Below are 22,699 nucleotides of genomic sequence, written 5' to 3' on the forward strand. Positions count from 1 at the left end.
GCAACTGTTGACCCCGAGTGGTACCCGCTGTGACTGGGAAGGTGACGATTGGTCACCTCTATCGGGACACTGTGACTTCGGCTAGCATCCAAGGTCGGGTCAAAAGGCCACATGGCGAGGCGTTAAGAAAATCTAGCGGGAATGGTTTGCAGGCTTTCGGTTACCGATGTTTTTAGGGATGCTTGCATTTGTTTGGCAGATCGTTTAAAACTGAATAATTTACGCGTGTTTGTAAAAGGGCTGGTTTGGTGTTTAATGCGCACAAGTATCAATCCCGGTTATACGTGTTACATCGTGCTGACAAGCGTATGTTTGGCCCTAAATCGCGAGCTGCCTTAAATAATTGACTAATATTGACGTAGGACAACACGAGGTTTCAGAATGAAAACTACGCATATTTAGATATGGCAAATGCAATTGCAGTGTCTCTTGAATTCTAGAATGCCAATTAAGAGTTTAAACAAAATATCAATAGTCGATGATATATTTAAACATTGGTTAAACCGCGTTGAGATGGAACATGTACGCAAAACATGCTTTTCTTTTTTGGCTAATTGTAAGGATTCTGGTTTTGTTTAATGTCAATTAAAACACGAATAATACACTTGTGTAAAATAAATCAGCTTGGATGAATACAAAAAATGTCTCATTTTCAATTCTTATGGTCATATTATAAAGAACAAGAAAGTCATATTAGCGACTGTTAGTAAACCAAGTTGCGAATTTGTGGTGTATCGATAAGTTTGGTCTGTATGTGAAACGCAACAAAATGGAGTAGTTCGATTATGGAAATAATCTGTCCCCTTTGGTATTTTGTTTGAAAGTAATCAATTCAACACTCGTGTGAAATTTGGCGCTAAAAAGTGCCATTTTTTTAGTGTCGCGCGACAAGAATGTCGACAGCTGCTGTGTTACAACAACTGGGGAGATATTTGTTTGACAAAATATCGGAGTGTGTTGAAAGCTTAAATCTGCAAAAGTATTGAGCTGTGTTTAGATCCTTTTACCCCGTTTTATTGCTAGGGTCTTCCATCAAAATATTTGCTTTTGAAGCAACTATTAACTTCTTTATGTTAATCGACGGCATTATAAAACGACATGTGAACTTACGTAACGTAATATGATAATCCAAGTTGACGTCGCCCTGGCAGACTGGGTGCCAATCATTTCGGTAAATTTGGGTCAATACACAAACTTCCACTGAAAAGAAGCTTCGAAGCTTCAAACCATCCTTGCGTTGTAACATTGTTTAATTCAAGCAACAAATTGCAATGTCACAATTTTGTTACAACTGCCCTTATTGATGGTGAATTTAAAGAAAATAGGTTTATCTGAATCATGGATGATTTTTTTATATGTGTGACATTTTATAGTAATTTCTTATTCTTCTAAGAAAGCGTTGCTCAATAAACATTTTTGAACAAACTGAAAATATCAGTGTTGTAAAGATTTTAATAATATAATCCTACCCCAATGTAATAGCCTACAGTTTTTATTTTATTTTTTTGAAACTTACAATAGGAGTGATTTCTTTGCTTTATTAAAAAGAGTGTTTTAATCGCCAAGCTAAAGATATTTTAAAGTATATATTTGATTACTTTTAAAGAAGGATTTATACCTGATGTACTCGAACAAATCGTTTTCAATTCATGGTGATGTTGAAACATACAAATAAGCCAAAATTATTTAAATAAATTTTGGTGTCGAACTTTATATAAAAAAACTTTATCATCTTGATTATAATTACATTTAAAAAATATAAATAACTAATTACATTGTGTTTATAAAACTGTCGATCAGTTCGAAATTTCATCAAAATGTAGTCTGCCCTGGACTGGTTGGCCTAGAATTTCCCAGTGGGCCACATTTGGCCTCGGGTTATAGTTTGTTGAGTCCTATTTTAAACTCTTGGAGCCGATTAGTGAAAATCCGTCCTACGTGTTAGGCTATGTTTCTACTTGAAAATGATTTCAACTTAACGAATCCATTTTTTTCTGACAGGGTTTTGTATTGTAATAGATACATACCTACCAACAGACAGGGCTGCGGATTCGGGGTTGGACTCGGATAGCGAGATTCGACGGAGTTGGTTAATTTTGCTAGTCGGATTAGGACCCGAGACTCGAGCAAGACTATACAGAAGGTTACGAGTCTCGAGTCCTACATGCGCAGTACCAAATTTATATGCTGCTAAGACCGCAAGCTGTAGATTGTAAAGGTGGAAGAGCACGTGATGGAATATTTTCCCACAAAGTGCGTGGGTGAATTATATGACACCAATAGGAGTGAATTGTTAAATATGCACCTTATTATAGTTACGTAAATTGGTAAAATACAAAGTTAGAGTCGGACCTGGAGTCAGAAATCGACCAAATCGATCATTTGGCCGAAGTCGAACTCGGGATTCTGGTATAATTGTTTGGTCGAAGTCCGAATCGAATTGTTTTTTCACCGAATCTGCAGATTAGCCAAAAAGTGACAAGAATAAAGTGACAAGAATTTAGATTTCTTGTCCGTAGGCCTAGTTGTAAGTCACGTTCTGGTTTCCAAAGCTCAGTAGTCGAATGATTTTTAAAAGCTGTAAACCATGTGATACTATTAAAATAACGATTGGGTTTTAATGCACAACCTTACACAACCGCAATAAAAACAAACCACATGAAGTCAAAAGCTGTGGCACAAACACGACATTACGTAGACCAGCTAAAAGACGTGCGAAGTGACTCATGAGGAGCGCAAAGCACATAGAGATTTGCTTGCAACGCTAGATTAAGAGTGTTTACTATAAAAAATCACGATGTGTAAAAGCATTTCGACTTTACTTTTTGACGGCTGTTTATAGAAATTGATATTTGATGACTGTTCATTAAATTGAAGTTTGAGTTTTGCCTTAAAGCAAACAGGTTGTAAAATAATCTTATCTGAAATATAAACTAATGCTGGACGAAATATAGTATTATTTACAAACCATTTAGATTAAAGGCCAGCTGTACCATAAACGTCAAACCCGACATGGTTGCAATATATTTCGTTCCAGCCGAAGTAGACAAAACAAGCAGATTATTTCTAAGGCTTGGCTTTGGTAACAGCTGAAAACTTTTGACGGACGGCAAAACAAGTGCTGGGACCGAAACTATTTCTTTAAAGTATTAACTGCTAATAGGTGATGTGCCCACGGAAGTTGATTCTATAATAAGAGAATGTTTGAGAAATTTCAGGGACCCTTTCGTATCCACAAAACACCTTAAATCGCACTACCACCTGGGTCACAACCGCAAGAAATTTATTGCAATAACACCGACAGAATGCCTACCTGTTCGTTGATTGATACAACAGTTTGTATTTTGACATATGCCTAGCCATGGTGCTTTCACTCATGTGCATATAACATTGAGACTAGGTACCTTATGCACGGATTTGTAATGTAGCTGGACAATGAATTACAAAGTCATTAGGATAATACAAGCTTGTATCGAAATGTCCCAATCAAGATGATGTCGATCTACTTAAACTTTTGGCTTTGCAATTCATTATCAAGCTATATTACGACTAACTATATAACAAGAAAACAATTTTCTTGTTTAGCCACGCAACATGTTGAAGATAGCTTCTTTAACCAAATAACAAGCTAGACATTTGTGTGTTCAAATTCAACTGTGGTTTCCTTTTTTCTACAATTTGTTCATTTATTCATCAAGAAGAAGATTGCTTTGAGCAAACCTGCTGTCATTCATTCGTCATCATTTTGTAATCCCTGAGGCGTTCATTGAAGCTCGCAAACTGACACTGGTATCCCACCGTTGTTGCCCTTGTCATTTTAATCAATCAAAGTTAACAAATAGCAATGCTAATTCTATCTTTTCAATGTCTTTCTGAATCAGGTTTTAGTGTCACAACCCAACAATGTGATGAGCTATATCTCAAATGACATCAGAGAATTTATCGCACAATGTTCTGTTAAGCTCAGCAATTAGCAGTGGTTCTTACACTGGGGTCGCGCCCATGTGGCAGAGCATTTTTTTACATTATAGCATTTTTTTTTTTTTACATTTATTCTAGATGGAAGTTTCCGCGTTACGGTAGCTATATGGTGAATATTAGATATTGATGTAAGAAACCAATTGAACTACCCACGCTTCGGTTAAAAATAAAAGTCCAGCCTGAAAAAGTTTAATAGTTTAATATCTGAATGTTATCCCAGCCTCCCAGTTAAAATACACTGTTCAAGAAGAAATGAATTATTTGCCTTGTAATGCTGAGGTTCTAATTGGCCGACATAGAGACGGAAACCTCCCTACGGAAAGCAAGTCCGGAAAATTGCCTAATGTGCATTCGTAAATAACCAAATTAAGTTGCAAGGTATTTCTAATAATTTAATTGATATAAAGTGAACTTCTGGATCGATTTAATGTCACCTTTCGGCGTATCTATTCAAACAAATCTATATTGATTACCCTAAGAAATTCTGTATTTGTTGCACTTTTATGCTAAATCTAAGGATGATAAAAAATTAGGAATACTTTTTTTAGGTTTATTAGAAAACAAGAACACAACAACAAGGTGGAAAAATCATTTGAATCAGAGATAACCACAATTAATTAAAAGAAGATTGCTCTCGCAGATAAGCCAATTGGGGGGCTTCTATTAGGTAAACACACAGTTGATGTAGTATACTACATTTACAAAGACACAGCATGTTTCAAATACCACTTTAAGCACGTTTTTTTCAAACAAAAGGGCCATTAAATAAATAATAAATAAAACGAATGAGTTTAACGGCATTTGATTCCTGCGGACAAGAAAAATCTCTTGATTACTGCGACTTCTTTGATTCATCCCCTGCAACAAAATATAAAAAGATGAATTAACAAAAAGTCAAGGATAGGGTGCCATGCCTGAATGTATATCTGATATCTCCGTCAACTTAGGTTATAAAGCTATCTTACCGCATAAAGAAAATGATAAGATATAAAATACCGCGTGAGAAAAGTTTGGTTAGCGATTTCTAGCATGTGCTGGGTAATTATATTTATCAAAACGTGACAAGTTTACGGAAGAAATTTTACCAGTGTTGCTAAAGGCTATATAGAACCAATGAAAACGAAATGTATTGTTTAGCTTACAATATAGTTTAAATTTAAACTTTTCATTTCAATTTCAATGAAAAGGCTTAGACGTTAAATTAAATCTGCAGTCTTAAACCGGGTGAAATTCGAAATTGGTTAAAAAATCGTCAAACATTTTATAATACTATCAGATATAAACGTTCTAAGGTAAAAAGGCAATTAGAAACCCATGTGGGTTGTAACAGTCAACAGATGACGGAGGAAGCACATGATGTACTAGCTAGTTAGGATAAAATTGGGGATTTCGAAATGAAAGGCACTGTTTCCTTAAACTTAACGGAAATTATGACCTTTCAACATATAAGCTCTTTAACCAGGAAATCAACCCACCTTCAATGTAGTTCCTCGCTACGTATTTGAGTCCCTCGTCCAGCAGGATGACAGGGAGCGAGATCTTGAGCACCATCGCCCACTCGGTGAAGTCAAGAGGACAGATCTGGAAGACCACGGGAAGAGGATCGACGTGGAGGATGACAAAGTGAAGAGCAAGGGAGAGCACGATCGATCCCACCAGCCACATGTTCTGCCATGGAGGCATCCGGATGATAGACTGGTTCTCTGACACGCTGGACGAAAAAGGAAAATAAGTTGATCATTGTTATTAGGCTTGATATGCAACTGTGGGAAAGTCATCGCTTTGGTGTACATAACTATGTTCTTGGACTCATTTATTTATTTAGGAAAAGATGTTTAAGATGCCTTATATACCCCTTTACATTTCCGAAACAGAATTTTAATGGTAAAAGTCAAATGCATTGGTGTGCATTGCTATGTCTTCTTTCGGAACAGATTATCAAGATGGCGTATTTAAAGTTACTGTGGGGTTCTATACTCAACTTAACTAGTAAGTATTGCTGAGGTAAAATGTAATTGCTCGTCTTAAATATTGAAACACAGACGCAAAGAAATAACAATTAGACGGCTTCAAATTTAATCCCAAAACAACCCTTTTACATTTCTAAACTGGAACATTTAGGTTAGAATGTCAAATACACTTCTGTGTAAATTAGGAAAAAGGCTCTGTGTAAATTAGGCGATTTTAGGCTAAAATATTTAAGACGAATCCACACTGAGATAACACTATACGATGTAGTGACAAGATTAGAATCACAATTCTGAAAATTACTAAAAAGATACACATTGATATAAATATTTGAGTGGTAATGAAAAGTGACTATCCATCTTAAACAACACTTCATATCATTCTGATTGCTAGCAATTATATATTCGTTCGAATTCCAAAACTATTGAACTTCAATCCATGTTGATCAGCATATTTTAACGCAAGTATTTATTTTACTTCACCAACCTGTTCAAAGCGTTGCAGAGCTCGATGACAACCAACACAGAGAGGGCCATGGTCATTGGGTGAGGGTCTTCGAAGATTTTGCAATCGATGCCTGAAAAGTCCTCAGAGTCGGCGGTGCATGACATGAAGTGGGTCTATTGGCGAATTGGCAAGGTTGAAACTTTTAATTAAATTATTTTTATATGATTTAGTTTAATTAAATTTTTTTCTATTTGGAATTTTTTATGAATAATTTTTCAATGGTTGGAATGATGTAAGAATTTAAGATGTGATTCATTGATTCAAATTAAATTTTTAAGCAGAGCTGATGATGCATTTTGCGTAACTTTAGTATTTTGCTCTTTTTGAATGAAGTTATTTTAGAACGTTTTTATACACTTAATGGTTCTGTTTGGAATTCAAGATGTGTTTACATTTAAAACATTATAGTAATTCACATAGGTTAAAAGCCATTTACTTAATATTATCCTATCTTAAATGACCAGTTTTAAACAGAATACGTATGACTAAAACATATACTTACAATCTGCCACCAAGTAAGTGCTGGTCCGCTAGGGGCGTACAAGAACCACCACAAGGAGGCGCCAACGGTTGCGATTCCCACGTATCCTGAGATAAACAAGTGTTTTGTTTCAAAGACAGATCATAATTACCATGGTGTTTAAATAGCAGCTAAATATATGATTCGATGGATAGAATAACCAGATAAGTATTCAGTAAGGTTTTATTGACAAATGGGTGATGTAGGAAACTCTAAATATATTCTAGACATATTTAAACTGAGGATACTTATAAGTGCTATTAATTTTCAAAAATAGATGTATAGGATCAACTAAAAAAAATTGACTGCAATTGTGTAAAATTTAAAAACTGGCATTGTGTTTTCAACTCTACTCGATGTACACGCCATAAGAAAGAACACAAAATAGGTTTTCAAAAAAGGTTACGCAATGCAGTCCATTAAAATACATAATTGCGTCTCAATCGAAATCGGTTTTGCTAGTTTGCTACTTACCACCAACGGCGCAATAGCGCACCATGAGCCAGCCGCTGATGAGAGAGTCCTTGGTCGACCTTGGCTTCTTCTGCATAATATCCAGGTCGGCAGGGTTGAAGCTGAGAGCGGTGGCGGGCAGACCGTCGGTGACCAGGTTGACCCAGAGAAGCTGAACTGGGATGAGGGCTTCGGGCACTCCGAGTGCTGCGGCCAGGAAGATGCTGAAAGGTGGAATAGATGAATTAAAGACTTAAATGGCGTGCACTAAAATATGGAATACGACAACGGATTCTAATTGCAGCTGGAATTCAAGGCAACTTAGAGCAGTAGACAACAATTCTAAGGTGAATATGTTCTTTATTACTATTGGTAGATAATAAAATGGTTATGGGGATTGCGTAATCAACGATGAAATATGAGTTTAAAATTTATAACCGGATAGAATTAAAGGCGTAGACTTTCATATTCAACTTAAAAATTGCTTTTTTATTAGAACTGGCATCCGAGATGATTTATTTGTTTGGTTTTCAAAAAACATCTGATCCTAAAACTGTAGGCCTACGTCTTATGTAAAAATTAACAAAATATGAATTGAAAAAGCCTTGCAATGAAGTGTCTTATGTTGTAATGACTGTTACGTATATCGATGATATGAGAAAATTGAGTTTGTTGGTAAAAAAAGAGATTAGCCAAATTATAATTTTGTAGCGAACGTTATCAAAGAAGTGCACAAACAGCAAGGTTTTGTAAGGCTAATTAAAAAATATGTTGGTGTTAACAGCATTATATCAATTGAAGTATTTGAATTCAAAAACAAAGATTGGCAACATCTATCCGAAAGCTGGAATGCACAGAAAACGTTTTAAAGATTTTTAACAAGATTCCTACCAGACAACTTCGCCAATGTTGGATGAGATGAGATAGCGGATGAACTGCTTCATGTTGTTGTAGATGGCTCGGCCTTCTTCGACGGCGGCAACGATAGAAGTGAAGTTGTCATCAGCAAGAACCATGTCGGAGGCGCTCTTTGCCACCGCGGTTCCACTGCCCATCGCGATCCCAATCTCGGCCTTTTTGAGGGCAGGGGCGTCGTTTACACCGTCGCCAGTCTGGGTGAGTTGAAACGTGTAAATTCACTATACCCACTGATCATACAAATGTGTATACTATATATGGTTTCTAAACCTTGATGCAATGCCGAAGGATAACAGCACGCTGCACTAAAACTTATATAACGGTTACTTCTAAATTACCAGTTGTCCAGTTATCTGACACCAGTTGTCAAGGTGTTTTTTTGTTTGCAAAACATGCCCAGAAAATACAATTTGCGGCGAGGTTCGAACTCACGACCAAGGCCAAACCGGGAATTTTTGTCTACCAAACTCCAAAGCGCTTTTTGTCCTAAAGGATCTATAAACAGGATCATGATGCAAGTTGGACTAAAATCTGGAAAAACACATCTGTATGAATGTATAGCTTATGGTGTCAGACTCGTTATTTTGGCAGTGTTTTATCTTTTCTCGTGATATAATGATGTTCTAGGAATCTAGAAAAACTTTTGCAAACACATATTATTTACATTAGTTACTTTTCTAGGTGACAATTTTAACGCAATTTAACCTTATTTAGACAAATGTTGTTTTCTTAAGAGGCCATCAAGGTGCTTTGTGTTATCTTCGATAGCTATAAATGCTTAGTGTTATAATACCAACAAGGTTCAAGAAACTTACCATAGCGGTGACGTCTCCGTTAGCTTGCAGGTATTCGACGATCTTGCTCTTGTGTGCGGGTTCGACTCGTGCAAAGAGACGAGATCTCAGACAGGCTTTGAACTGTTCGTCGGCGGAAAGGTTGTCGAACTCGCGTCCAGTGTAGGATTTGCCTGTTAAAAAAACGTCAAACGTAATTTGTATTCTTACAAAGATTGCTGGCACCAATAAACAACTATTTACTTGGATATACGTCGCATAACGAATTACATGATCTTCATTTATCACAAGCTTTCTGTTTCGACAGATATGAACGCCAATATTGGTGTAACTGTAATACGTTAATTACCTTTACTTATTTTTAGGAGGGGGGTGATAGACAAACTAGCATCTTTTTACGCCAAATTTACCATTTTCCGGTGAAATAGGCATTTTGATTTTAAACTTAAGATCAAAATAACTTATTTGGTCCCTTCGTAGTTTAAATCCAATTAGCTTTGAAACCAACAATTAGAGAGAATTGGATTCAAAATGTCGTCAAAACTAAATTGACGTCGGTCCAACATGTTGAACAAATCGCGTAACCTACCAGTTGTGTCCTCATCCTCCCCGAAGACCCCGATGCGTCTGCAGATCGCCTCAGCTGTTGCCTTGTTGTCGCCGGTGATGACGATCACACGGATTCCTGCATCCCTGCAATCTTGCACGGCCTGGAAGACTTCCATGCGAGGAGGATCAAGCATGCCAACGATTCCAACGAATGTGATGCCAGTCTGAGGAAGGATGATGGAAGTTGGTCAACGTTACTTTGTGAATAAATTGGTTGGCAAGGTTTCAGCGATTCTAACATTCTTCAATGCACCCTTAAAATAACTCTTGTAACCAATTTTATTTGTACGGAAGCCACTTGCCTAACAACGATAAGTCGAAGTGTAGTTAGCGTTAGTCTATCTATACTATAAATTATTTATACTATAAAATAAGTTGTTTGCCAGGCTGATAGAACTGTAACTATACCTAACATGGGCGCTGAGTTATTTGTACATTTGGTCTTCGCAAAGCAAATTATTTCGAAAACTATTTCACGAATTTTACGCTAGAGTTTTTCGTCCATGATGCATTCATACTTTCTGTCATTTGTTTTTATGCTTTAATAACCACATCCCTATCATTTTAAAGAGTCAATATTTTTCTTTAATTAATCGTTGTGTATAGTGGTATTTGTATGACTTAAAACTGTAAATCAGGCGGCGCTGTTTAACGACAAATTTCATCCGGACGAAGTAGGACAGAAAACGTACGTTGACCTGCCGAAGAAGGGTTGTGCATTGGCAATACAATTGTGTGGGTTATTAGTGCCACCTGATTTCCAGATGTGTGAACTGAAACTTTAACTTAAAAGCCTCACCTCGTATTCGACAAACTTGGTTGGGTCGCAGAGGTTCATTTGGCCAGGGCTTGGAGGGGTGTCTACGGTTCCGAGGGCCAGGCAGCGAAGGGTGTCCCGACCGGTTCCGTACTCCTTGACCAGGCGCTGGATCTCGGCCTTTATTTCGGGTGTCATGGGAACACGTTGCTTGCCAACGCGGACGTAAGTACAGCGGTCGAGAACGCCTGGAATTTTGTCAAGTTGTTTATATGCAATTTTATACAAAAAAGAGGAATAAGCTACGATGTCAAGTGCGTAAACGCTGACTTGTTTGGATGTTAATTACAGTTACATGATACAGGTTTATCGAAAAAAGAGGGACATAAGTGTATGATGGAAATGATATGCCTTTAGGCTTGAGTATAAATTGATTGAATAAATGGCTACAAAAGTTTATAGCCAAAATCACAGAAAGGTGAATTTTGGTTAGCCAAACTTTTTGATGGGTTTACTAGGAAAAAATGTAAAACTTTTTAATGCTTGAAAATAAATAGAAATCAAAAATAAAAGTCACTAATGCGAAAGATGGTTACGGTTATATAATAGAATATTTGGAGACCAAAATTGATGACATGACTGGTTTCAGCATAATTATGAAATATACCAAAAACGTAATCAATTTCGGAAGCGACATGTTTTGAAACTCCGTATATCTAGGTTTGGTGTTGTCCTCGGTTCGAAGCAAAAGGTGAAAAAAAAAGAAAATGATTCAACATACCTTCGGGTGCTCCCTTGACAAACATCTTGGGTCCGATGGATGAGGGGGCGGTCGGTCGGCAGAATGTGCTCATCGACTTGCGGTCACGTGAGAACTCCAGGGTGAACTCCTTCTTCATCATGCTCTTGATAACCTGCCGCCAGAGGGAGATGGTGAGTTTAATATTGTTTGCATTTTTTATTAATTTGTACAGCAAAGTCCGGATGTTGAAACAAAAGTGGTGATATTCTTTTAACAACTCTTTCATGCTGAAAAATTATCACAATTTTTAAATTCCGTTACTAAACTTTAAAAACGTTTATTGCCAACAAAATGAGAAAACTACCCCAGGACCAGGAGCCTTAGGCAAGGCTCGCTAAATCAGTTGTTTAAACGGCGTTTAATGCATTAAATCATATATTCGAGGTCATAGGTTCGAATCTTAGCGCAGGCTATACAGTTGTTTTACTGGTATAAATACCTTAAGAGGCCGATTTATTCAGTAGAGCTAACCGAAGGCACATAATGTATGTTGGTAAGTGTTTTGTCATCGTTGGTCAATATTCAGGGTTGTCACACAATTTTATAAAAAAACACACAAAGACATTCAAAAACTTAGTGGCGTATCTGGAGCCAGATCACAGAATTGCGCACATGCATAAGATGCACGAAGTTCTTTCTATTTTAGTTGTGACAACTTACGCTGTTGCATGGAGTCGATTTTGCAGACTTGCTCAAACCGCTAAGGTCAGTGTTGAAGACGTTCATCTTCTCGCATAGCACGGTCAGTGCTGTCTCGGTCGCTTCGCCAACCTTCTCGTAAATTCCCTTACCCTGGAAATAAAACAAGATTTCAATAAAATAGTTAACGGGCGTTTTAATTTGTTTTCGTAATATAATAAAAAAAATTTCGATTTGCAACCAAAGAGTAAACAATAATAAACTGAGGATTCTAAGTCTATTTTACATATTTTTTCACAGAAAATAAAGCCATCGAAATTATGCGGATGTAAGTTGGAACATTCTGTTCAATTGATTTTTTTTCCTGTCAACTGTTTGCTATTTACAAGATTCCTCGCAATTGTTAATTTGATATAATTCTTCATTATCATTGCAATGCATTAGTTAGTGAGGCTTTCAAAGAGCTTTACGAAATTCACAGCTGTTTTATAACGCCAACTAAAATTTAAGCAAACTTCTGTTTTAAACAAACCTCGTTGAAGTCAAGTGACGAATCGTTGCAGAGAGCGCAGATGGTGGAAAGCTCGGTGAGCGCGTCGAAGTCGCTACAGCGAATCTTCTGTCCGTCTTTGCTGACGTCACCCTTTGGCTCGTAGGTGGATCCGGAGATGCTGAACTCGTGGAAGGCGGCGCCGTCGGCCATCACTTTGTCCACCACGAACATCTGTAAATGAAATAAGAAGAGAGGGGGATTAGAGTAAGTTTTTAGAGTGAACAGAAATGTAACAGTGAGTAAAGTTTGAGAGGAGATTTGAGCAAGTTTCGAGAGAGCAAAGAGAATTTATATTCACAGAAAAACAAGACGGAATTTAAGTAAGTTTTCAGAGAGAAGAAAGAAGTTATAAAGAGAGAAGAATGAGAAGGAAATCGAGTAGATTTTAAGAGAGAAAAAAAAAGTTATTGTGAGAAAGGAATGAGAGGAATTTGAGTAGATTTTAAGAGAGTAAAGAGAAGTTATAGTGAGAGAAGAATGAAAAGTGATTGAAGCAAGTTTTGAGAGAGCAAAGAGAAGTTATAGTGAGAGAAGAATGAAAAGTGATTTAAGCAAGTTTTGAGATAGCAAATAGAAGTTATAGTGAGAGAAGAATGAAAAGGAAATCGAGTAGATTTTAAGAGAGCAAAAAAGTTATTGTGAGAGAAAAATGAAAATTGATTTAAGCAAGTTTTGAGAGAGCAAATAGAAGTTATAGTGAGAGAAGAATGAAAATTGATTTAAGCAAGTTTTGAGAGAGCAAATAGAAGTTATAGTGAGCGAAGAATGAAAAGTGATTTAAGCAAGTTTTAAGAGAGCAAAGAGAAGTTATAGTGAGAAAGGAATGAGAGGAATTTAAGTAGATTTTAAGAGAGTAAAGAGAAGTTATAGTGAAAAAGGAATGAGAAGTGATTTAAGCATGTTTTGGGAGAGCAAATAAAATTTATAGTGAAAGAAGAATGAAAATCAACTTGAGAATATTTTAAGAGGTCAAAGAAAAGCTATAGTAGAAGAAGAATGAGAAAAAATTTAAGCAAGTTTTGAAAGAGCAAAGAGAAGTTATAATGAGAAAAGAATGAGAAGGAATTTAAGTAGATTTGAAGACAGAACAGAAAAGGTATAGTGAGAAAAGAATGAGAAAATATTTTTGTTCAGACAGCACAAGAAAGAAAAAAAAGATATTATAGAGAAAGGAAATGCCAGTAGTGGAAAGTAGACAAAGAATAGGAAGTTGGGGTTGACATCAGAGAAATAATTTAGGAGAACAGAGGAACAATTAAAATAAGTTTTAATATATCAGAAAACTTAAGAAAGATTTTGCGGTTTTAGGAAAAGCAGAGTTTTAGGAAAGCAGAGAAGTCAAGAGAGGTAATCGAGTAAGTTTAAGGATAGCAGATATTATAAGAAAAAAACTTAAAAAGAAAAGCAGGACATTATTGCAAAAAAGAAAGAAGAGAAAATAGTTTAGGGTGAATATTTCAAGAGCTAAATAATTTAATTAGGAATTAAGTTACTAAAAAAATCACTGAGGAAAGAAAACGAATAGTTATGCAAGTGAAGTAGGCAGATAAATTGTAGGAAGACAGAAGCTAAACGGGAAAAAGGGGAAAATAAAGGAGAAGTAGATTTACACAGTGTAAGCTTAGCAAAGAGGAAAATATTAAGGACAGTTGTAGGACTACCATTAGCGCATTTTGCAATCAAAAGAAAATTAACAATTGATGACTTGGAAAAAAATAAAAGAAAAAGATTAACCGTTAAAGAAAGTTGGGATGAGACTAGAAAAGACTTAAGAAGAAGAAAAGAAAATAAGTAGAAAGAAGGCTTTACATATTTGAAGCGAAAATAAGAATTCAGCTTAGAGAAATTCAGTTCAGAAGAAAGGAGTTAGCTGTGAGAACAAGAATTCGAAAGAGGGAAACTTACTCTGCAAACGGACATCTGGTTGGTGGTGAGTGTTCCTGTCTTGTCGGAGCAGATGACGGAAGTGCATCCGAGGGTTTCTACAGAGGGAAGACTGCGAACGATCGAGTTCTTCTTGGCCATTCTGCTGGTTCCCAAGGCAAGACACGTTGTGATAACGGCTGGAAGTCCTTCAGGGATGGCCGCAACAGCCAAGGCGACAGCAATCTGGAAAACATTATTATTAATTTACAAGGCGACCGCGTTCTGAGGAAATAATTATTAAATTACAATAAACAATGATGTAGCGTTGAAAGTAATATCGAGTTCGAATGGCTACATGTTTGTAACTAAAAGCACGAGGATAGTTCAACTACTAGTTTATACTACAACAAGTTCTTTGTTATTAGGAAATCCAAAGTAAAATGAAGTTTATTAGCTCGGCGAACTCACAAAACTCCTTATTCTGATTAATTAACATCAACGGTTTGAAATTTGCATATAAAAATAAACCTTGAAGTAATAGGGTGTTTTGTACAGATTGACACTAACCTTGAAGTAATAGATAGCTCCCTTGAACCATGAACCTCCGTGGACTGGGTCGTTGAAATGTCCGATGTTGATCGCCCATACAGCGATGCAGATGATGGTGATAATCTGTGTAAGGGTGGCAACAGGTTCACAAAAATTCAGCACATAACATGGCCTTAAAACACATTTGTTATCGAATTAATAAAACAGGCAATTAAATTAAATAAAGCATTCAGGTTACGGATGTATGACTGATTGGAATGTTAGTGGAAATATGCGAAATCGCCGTTGAAACAGTTAAAAATAAGGATGTTCGATAATATCGGATCGGAGCCGATACCCGATGTCAAGTGGTAGAATCGGAAAACGTCCGATACTAGACTGGTATGAGTGCCGATCCGATACCAAATTAATTAATAGCAATTCTAGCTGTAATTTGCGACAAAATGCAGTGATTCGATCTTGAAAAGCAAATTTATCAAGAAATAGTTGGTCAACAACTGGAAGTAACTCAACCAATTAACCCTAAAAGCAAATTTAGTCTAATAATCTAGAAAAAATACCTTTAAACGTTTCAATCTCATATAAAGCCTATATGAGAAGAGTAATGACGTCATTGGTATCAAATTGGACAGCAATACTTTTTGTGCAATACTTTTTTTTTTGGTATCGGAAAAAAATGTCTCGGGCATCCCTAGTTAAAGAACCGACCTTTGAAAGCTGTTGTCCGAACTCGTCAAGCTTCTGTTGCAGCGGAGTCTTCTCTGCTTCAGTCTCGGCCATCTGGTCGCGGATCTTGCCGATCTCAGTGTTGCTTCCCGTTCCGATCACGATCCCGGTCGCCTTGCCAGAAGCAATGTTGGTGCCCTGGAGCAACAAAGAAAAAATATCATTCAATAGCTTAATTAGTAAAACGTTAAAATGCTATACGAAGAGTGTCTGTGGGCAGTTTTTTACAAAGCAAATATCTATTTGTACATATGAGCGAATAGACTCGGTTTTCAACTTTTTATTTTTGAAACCCAGTGGCTGGTCATATTACTATTTTTAAAATGGACCGTTTGCGTTTTCAACCCTGCATTCCAGTGATTATTTAAACAGATGGCTTGTAAATAGCTGACTTCTATTAAAAGATTACGGAGTAGAACTACAAGCGTGAGAATGTTTTAGTTCAAACTTACAGAGAAAAGGAGGTTCTTCTTGTCTTGATTGACAGCTCTCATGTCGGGAACGGCGTCGGTGTGTTTGATTACACTCACGCTTTCGCCTGTGAAAGCATAGGAGTAAAATAAACTTTTTTATTTTTTTTTTAGTAAAGATTGTTTACATATCCAGAACGCGTGTATATATATCTTACAATTATTCAAGCGTCAAACGTTTTTAAGCTGTGGCCTTTTGATATTAACTTTTGATAAACATTTAAGGGTGCGTTAAAAAGCCGTGTAATTGCTTAGAAAAAAAAAGATTTATAAATCTATCTATACAATTTCCCTCAGCCTTATATCAAATGTATACGGTGATTTAGGCCATATCAAGTTATTAGTGTTAAAAGATAAAGCTGCGATAGTGTAACTTTCGCTACTAACCTGTAAGAATAGCCTGGTCTACTCGCAGCGTTGTGGAGTGAATGGCGAGCAGACGGATGTCAGCTGGCACCTTGTCACCAACCGACACCTCGACGATGTCACCTGGCACGATGTTCTTGGCAAGTATGCGCTGCACAGTGTTGCGGTCCTGCCTCACAACTTTGCCCATCTCAGGCTCGTATTCCTTCAGAGCCTCAATCGCATCTTCGGCGTTGCGTTCCTAAGTATTTTTGTACATGAAAACCCGATTTTGTAAACTGCATTAGAGATGGTTGAACGCATACAATTTTCGACTATGTTTAACGCCAGATTGCAAAGACGACGGTGAGCTCTTTCTGGCGTTTGATAGATTGTACAGTTGGTAGATTAGTGGTCGCGTATACCGAAGGTCATTAGTTCGAACCTTACTCCAAATGCTTGAAGGCCCAGTCGGTCGCGTGGTTTCATAAAGGCTTAATTTCGAATCTTCCGCAACCGTTTTTCGAAACTAGTTGCTGAATGAAGGCCCATATCACATCAAATAGTAGGTAGCACATACTATCTTAATTTAATTTAAGCACCATTTAAACATTGCTTATCTAGTTTTTTAAACTGATGTGTTTTATATTCCGTGATGTTTATTTTATCTTTTACATATTAGTTGTGAGTGGATGCAATAGCAAATGGTTGCAATGTATGTATGTTGATTGCAGGCTACTAAGGACCAACCTGCCAGATCCCGATGATTGAGTTGGCGATGAGAATAAGAAGAATGACGAAAGGTTCGACAAAAGCGGTGATGCTCTCTTCACCATCCTCGAACAAAGCGAGAACCTGCGAACAAACAGACTTAGTTGGAATGTTGTAAACAGTATGGAAGTTGCAAGTAAACCCGATATGATTGATGTTGGAGTTACGTTTATTAGCGAAGTTATGATGTTTGCAATATAAACTGTCTAAAACCGGATGTAGAGAGAATCTAATTTTTGCATACGTACTATAATGCACGTATATGTAATGCATATCCCAACATAGGCTAGAAAGATTTAAGCTACTTACGAAGGAGATGACGGCGGCCAGAAGAAGAATCCTGACGAGAAGATCTTCAAACTGTTCGACAACCATTTGCCAAAGAGACTTTCCCTCCTCGGCTGGCAGCTCTGAATTAACCAAAAAATGCCATCAAAACTATTCTCAAAAGTTGTAAAAATTGCAAATCTTGGTTAACATTACAATTCTATTAGATTTATTAACAAACAACTTATTTGTCCCTTAGGTAACTATCTGAGAAAAAACTAGTTGAAGAAATGAAGTCTTAACGAGCGCTAACAACAACTTCAGGACAGGAGAATATTATACAACTTACCGTTGGGTCCGTATTTCTTTAGGTTCTCTTTGACCTGCTCGGTGCTGAGACCCTGGCCTTGAGTGACATTGAAGTGCCGGAGAACCTCAGTGGAGGTTTTGGCGAAAGCGTCATCCATGTTCAGACGCTGGTTGATCACTAGACTCACGACTAAGTGCTATAGAAAGTAACTTTACTGCGAGAATCCTACAAGGCGATTCGGCGAATGCTAAATCGAACCTGAGAAAAACAAATCTTGTATGTCGTGTTTTTTTACTGTCAGTCGCACACGTATCCAGCGATAAAGAACTAGTCGGAGGATTTTTTTATTGAATAAGAAATCGAAGCCGCGCTCTGGGAAACGAACCATTTGTAATCGGCCAGCGCTTGTACAATGTTAAATTTGTGAATGTCGTATTGAAATACTTTACAACTTTAGGTATAACTGCTGAGAAAACAACGCAGCTAAAACTCTAAAGGCTCAGCGTTATCTGGCTTGCTGTCTGTTACCAATTTACGTTCAAAGCTGTATCAACTTTACGTTCTATAAATATATTTATAAAAGCAACTCCCGTTACGTTGCGGCTCGTCGTTCAACGTAAATCGAAAACAGACTTGATGCCTAAAGACCGCAGTAGCCTCGTGATCCGCTGACAAAACAACTAGTTGTTTCTCTTGTGAAGCTCAAAAGCAACTGATGAATGTGTCTCGGTTGCCGCCTGCTTTTATACGGGCAAGTCGCTCCCAGGCTGCAGCAACTGTTGAACTGTTAAACGCCGCTGAAACTGCTGTGACCCGTAAGGTGACGAGTTTTGCGCAGTTAACCGGTCAGTTAGCACCCTGGCCCGGTTCAAAAGGCAACATGTGACAAGGCGGCAACAACGGGTTTGGGTTCGTTACGTGATCAAATTAAACTGCTGCTTACCTTGACGGTTGTACAGAAAAGAATAGTTTTGGCACGTTCCTATATGGACAACAGTTCCATTGATCTTGCGACCAATTTATTCAAAGAGCTTCAAAAAGTTTTCGTATCAAATTTAAGATAAACATTCAAGTCGTGAAATTGTAATACGTAATTTAGGTCATGAAACATACTTTGCGTTTAATTGTTTTTGAAGTTGGATAAGGGTTTCACACGATAAAATTTCCATAACGGTGGTCTATAGATTTGCGTTAAAATTGCATTTAGAAGTTAACTTACCAGAAATTGTATTTTGTAGATATTTTAGGTCCACACAGTGCTAAGTTGTGGAAACATTGAAAAAGATGAAACAGTTTGAATTTTGATAGTTCAAGTTTGCAAAACGCATTTTTGGGGGGAGTTGATTGCGTCAGTTTGGGAAGTGTCACAGATCTTGTTTGAGAAAATAAATTATTTTGTGTATGTTATATGACCGTAGGCAAATTTGCGTACGGAAAACAATGAGGCCTACCTTCGGGCAGACAACCAAACAAATTCATAGGGTTAATTAAATGATATCCACGTCCTAAAAACATCTGTTACAGAGAACAAACGGCGTAAGAAGCCGACTTAAGTTGATAAAGTCTCAACTTTGGCTAAAATCCGCTGCTCTTCAAATATCTCATCGCTTTCCAATCGAAGGGAGTCAAAGACCATTGAGTTATTTGCGCTGGCGGCTTTAGCGGCTGCGAACGGTGGTAGGTTGAAAATGCTTCTGTTAGATCAGCAAACACGGGTAGGTAATTTACATATTATCGGCATGTTTTTGCATCTTGCATGAGTTGGCCAAATTTAGAACACCTTAAAATTGCCAAATAATTTTTTAATATTTTAAGTATACGGTACCAAAATTGTATGGATATAATTAAGGTAGGCCCACTTTGGTAACAAAATTTACCTTTTGCTTCAACGTGAACAAAATTTGGACATTTACTGAAATATTCAATTTAACTCGTGGTTCGATATGTAATATAACGGCCTTTTTAACCCGCTTAGATGTGTTTCTCGTGTCTAAATACATCAAGTTTACCCACCTTTGCACATAAAGGTTTGGTGACCGTCATGGAAGCCATGAAAGAGGTTAATAGTATACTTGTTCGCAACCCTGTATTTTGCTCCGTCATTGATTCCCTAAGTTTCGTACAAAAAACGAGCAAAACAATTAAAGTGAGGTTGTTTGTACTTACCTAGGATGCAGTTTTGTACTTACCTAGGATGCAGCAGACATTGGGGATATTTTTCGACCATCTCGTATATCCCGTTCAGTCGGTAGAGAGACCGTCCCGGTTTTACCGGAGGTCGTGGGTTCGAACCTCATCGCAGGAAAGATATTTTCTAACCTTGCCATGCTTGAACGATAATCCTGATTAAGCCGAATGATTTCTGTAGCCTTAATAAAGGCATCCATGTTGGTAAGAGGTAGGATCGTCCTACACGATGCCAAGCGGCGTTTTATTCATTACATAAGAACGTAGAAAAGGTGGTGTTTTTCAGGTTACTAATCTTTGTAAATGGCCGTATTTGTCTAATTCTAAATAGGGTAATCAGGTGGCACAATATAGAGACAAATTGTAAGTATCAACTTTATATAATATTTTCAGGTTAGGAAATCAATCTTAAATAGGGCGATGTAAGTTAATTCTCAGAACGGGACCGTTACCACTATAGGGTGTCCGATAGTATCGGAGCAATAAGCCCGATAAGCTACAAAATAGGGCTGCGGAGTCGGTTAAAAACGTCCGACTCCGGCCAAAAAAATACACCCGAGTCCGAATCCGGCCAAATGTAAGATTTTGCCGACTGACTCTCGAGCCTCTATTTTACCCATTTACGCAACTAAATTAAGGTGGATTTTCTGCAATCCACTCATATGGGTGTCATAATTGATCCACCCGCATTACATGGTTTAAAAATATTTCACATTTGCTATTACACTTTTACAACCTACATTTTGCCGCCTTAACAGTTTTAAAATCTGATACTGCGCATGCGCACGTCGGACTCGGGACTCGGGTAGTTTTACGCGGTCTTACTCGAGTCCCGAGTCCGGCAAAACAAACCGACTCCGTCGAGTCCGGAGTCCGACTCCGCAGCCCTGCTACAAAGTGGCAATATCGGTAGGCCCCAGTGTTGTAATGACTTAAGTCATTGACTTGACTTAAGTGCACTTAAGTCACTGTTTTCAAATGACTTGACTTGACTTAAGACCTTTGACCAAAATGACTTGACTTGACTTAAGTATTTTGGTCAAATGACTTGACTTGGACTTAAGTCATTTTGGCAAATAACTTAGGAGTAAATTAAGTGTTTTTCATTAAAACTTATCTCAAATTTTGCATATCAAACACTTTAATTGCTGTGTATTGCGTATGTGTTTTTTTAGTTAAATTGTTGCTTATAATCGGACGATTTTACCAATTTAAATAGTTTAATAATTTACTTTTATGTCAATGACATGACTTGAAATTGACTTGCTCTCATAATGACTTGACTGGGACTTGACTTAGGCAACAGATGACTTGGACTGGGACTTGACTTGTTATTTTTGCAAAAGACTTGACTTGGACTTAAGTTATTTTTCAAATGACTTGACTTGGACTTACGTCATTTCAAAATGACTTGTTTACAACACTGGTAGGCCCTACTCATCTGATACTAGGCTGGTATTGGTGCCGATCTGATATGTTTTCATATAGGAATTTCAGCCTTAGTATGCGAATGACTGGTTATAAACTCAAAGTAACTAAACTTCTTAACGCAAGAGCAAATTTTGACTAAATAACTTAAATAGTTTTGAACTTTCCAGATTTATTTATTTTACTTGTTTAGGCATTTAATGAAGTCAGCAATGGTCTTCTCTTTGTCCCAAATATCGGGCATCGGGATAAAATGTCTAGTATCGTACATCCCAGTGTTACAAGCTTGGTATTGACAACTATACTCTACTGCAGGGGTCAGCAAACTTTTTTACACTGCGGACCGGTTTAAAACTGAAAATGTTTCGCGGACCGGGCTTAAAAACAACAAATGCCCAGTAAGGGAAATTTATTACAACTTTTTTCAATAAACGAATTTAAACGCATACGTTGTTTTTAAAATCTTTCTTGCCTGAACATAAAAATAACAATTAATTTTATTGTGGGACGTTGTTTGCATAATTTGATTCTATTGCATTTTAGGGTGAACGCGGTTAAGCATAAAAAATATATGATATTTTGGCCCTTTTTCAAAATATTGTACACGAGGAGTTAGATTTTACAATCAAAAAAATGCATTTTAGGATAGTGCTCTATAGTCTGTATGGCCACAGCACACTGGTTTGTTTTGCACCTCACGAGTGCTTGAGACTAATTTTGACTTTTCATATACCAATCAACCATGGAGTAGGCTATATTTAAACGAAAGTTAATGTGATTTGGATATAAAAATACTTTCAATCGTTTTTGACTTTTCCTACCCCTTTTTCGGCTTTTACGCTACGGTTTGGGTTTAAATCAAAACTTTAATCTGGCAACTCTGCTACGGACCGGTAACGAACTCCTCGAAGACCGGCACCGGCCGTTGCCGACCACTGCTCTACTGGAACTATAACTTTGCATCGCGAATCATTTTGATTGATAATATCGGACATCTCTCGATATGGGGCTGGCAGGAGGGCCGTACCTAGGGCTTCTACTTCAGATTGCATGGCATCTAGGCTACAACAGTGCTCCGCAACCTGTGTGCCGCGAAACCTTAGTAGGCCCGCCACGGTGTTACCGGAATAATTTTTGCACTTTCCAAAGTTACTATGCAATATCCAGTAAAATTAAGCGGAGAAATGTAGGCTACACCAGCAGGTCAACCTTTTTGACTGTTCGCAACAATCTCGTCGAAACTTCATTCCTTTGCACCACTCATTTTTGACTTTTTTAA

The 22,699-nt window shown here is 37.4% G+C and overlaps 1 protein-coding gene across 1 annotated transcript; it reads right to left on the reverse strand.

Annotated features, from left to right (window-relative positions):
* Positions 1–4,813: 4,813 nt before the first annotated feature.
* Positions 4,814–17,962, reverse strand: LOC146139380 (sarcoplasmic/endoplasmic reticulum calcium ATPase 1-like). The gene is made up of 20 exons (XM_083392418.1): positions 17,845–17,962; positions 17,538–17,638; positions 17,208–17,312; positions 16,500–16,719; positions 16,095–16,180; positions 15,625–15,780; positions 14,935–15,039; positions 14,407–14,610; positions 12,481–12,672; positions 11,970–12,101; positions 11,289–11,421; positions 10,550–10,755; positions 9,731–9,914; positions 9,163–9,314; positions 8,321–8,541; positions 7,451–7,653; positions 6,959–7,044; positions 6,436–6,569; positions 5,457–5,692; positions 4,814–4,839 (listed from the first exon to the last, which is right to left on the reverse strand). The coding sequence occupies exons 1-20, from the start codon at positions 17,960–17,962 to the stop codon at positions 4,814–4,816; spliced, it is 3,000 nt and encodes a 999-aa protein (XP_083248544.1).
* Positions 17,963–22,699: the final 4,737 nt, after the last annotated feature.

This window comes from Ascidiella aspersa, chromosome 6 (genome assembly GCF_963924565.1).
Source record: "Ascidiella aspersa chromosome 6, kaAscAspe10.2, whole genome shotgun sequence".
Taxonomy (NCBI): Eukaryota; Metazoa; Chordata; class Ascidiacea; order Phlebobranchia; family Ascidiidae; genus Ascidiella; species Ascidiella aspersa.

Bases quoted from the DNA above. Each gene is read 5' to 3' on its own strand.
- LOC146139380 (XM_083392418.1), bottom strand. From the start codon at position 17,962: ATGGATGACGCTTTCGCCAAAACCTCCACTGAGGTTCTCCGGCACTTC. The intron at 10,756-11,288 runs GTATGTTGAATC...ACAAAATTCCAG, and splicing joins TGTCAAGGGAGCACCCGAAG to GCGTTCTCGACCGCTGTACT. The intron at 7,654-8,320 runs GTAGGAATCTTG...TCCACCTTTCAG, and splicing joins AACATTGGCGAAGTTGTCTG to CATCTTCCTGGCCGCAGCAC.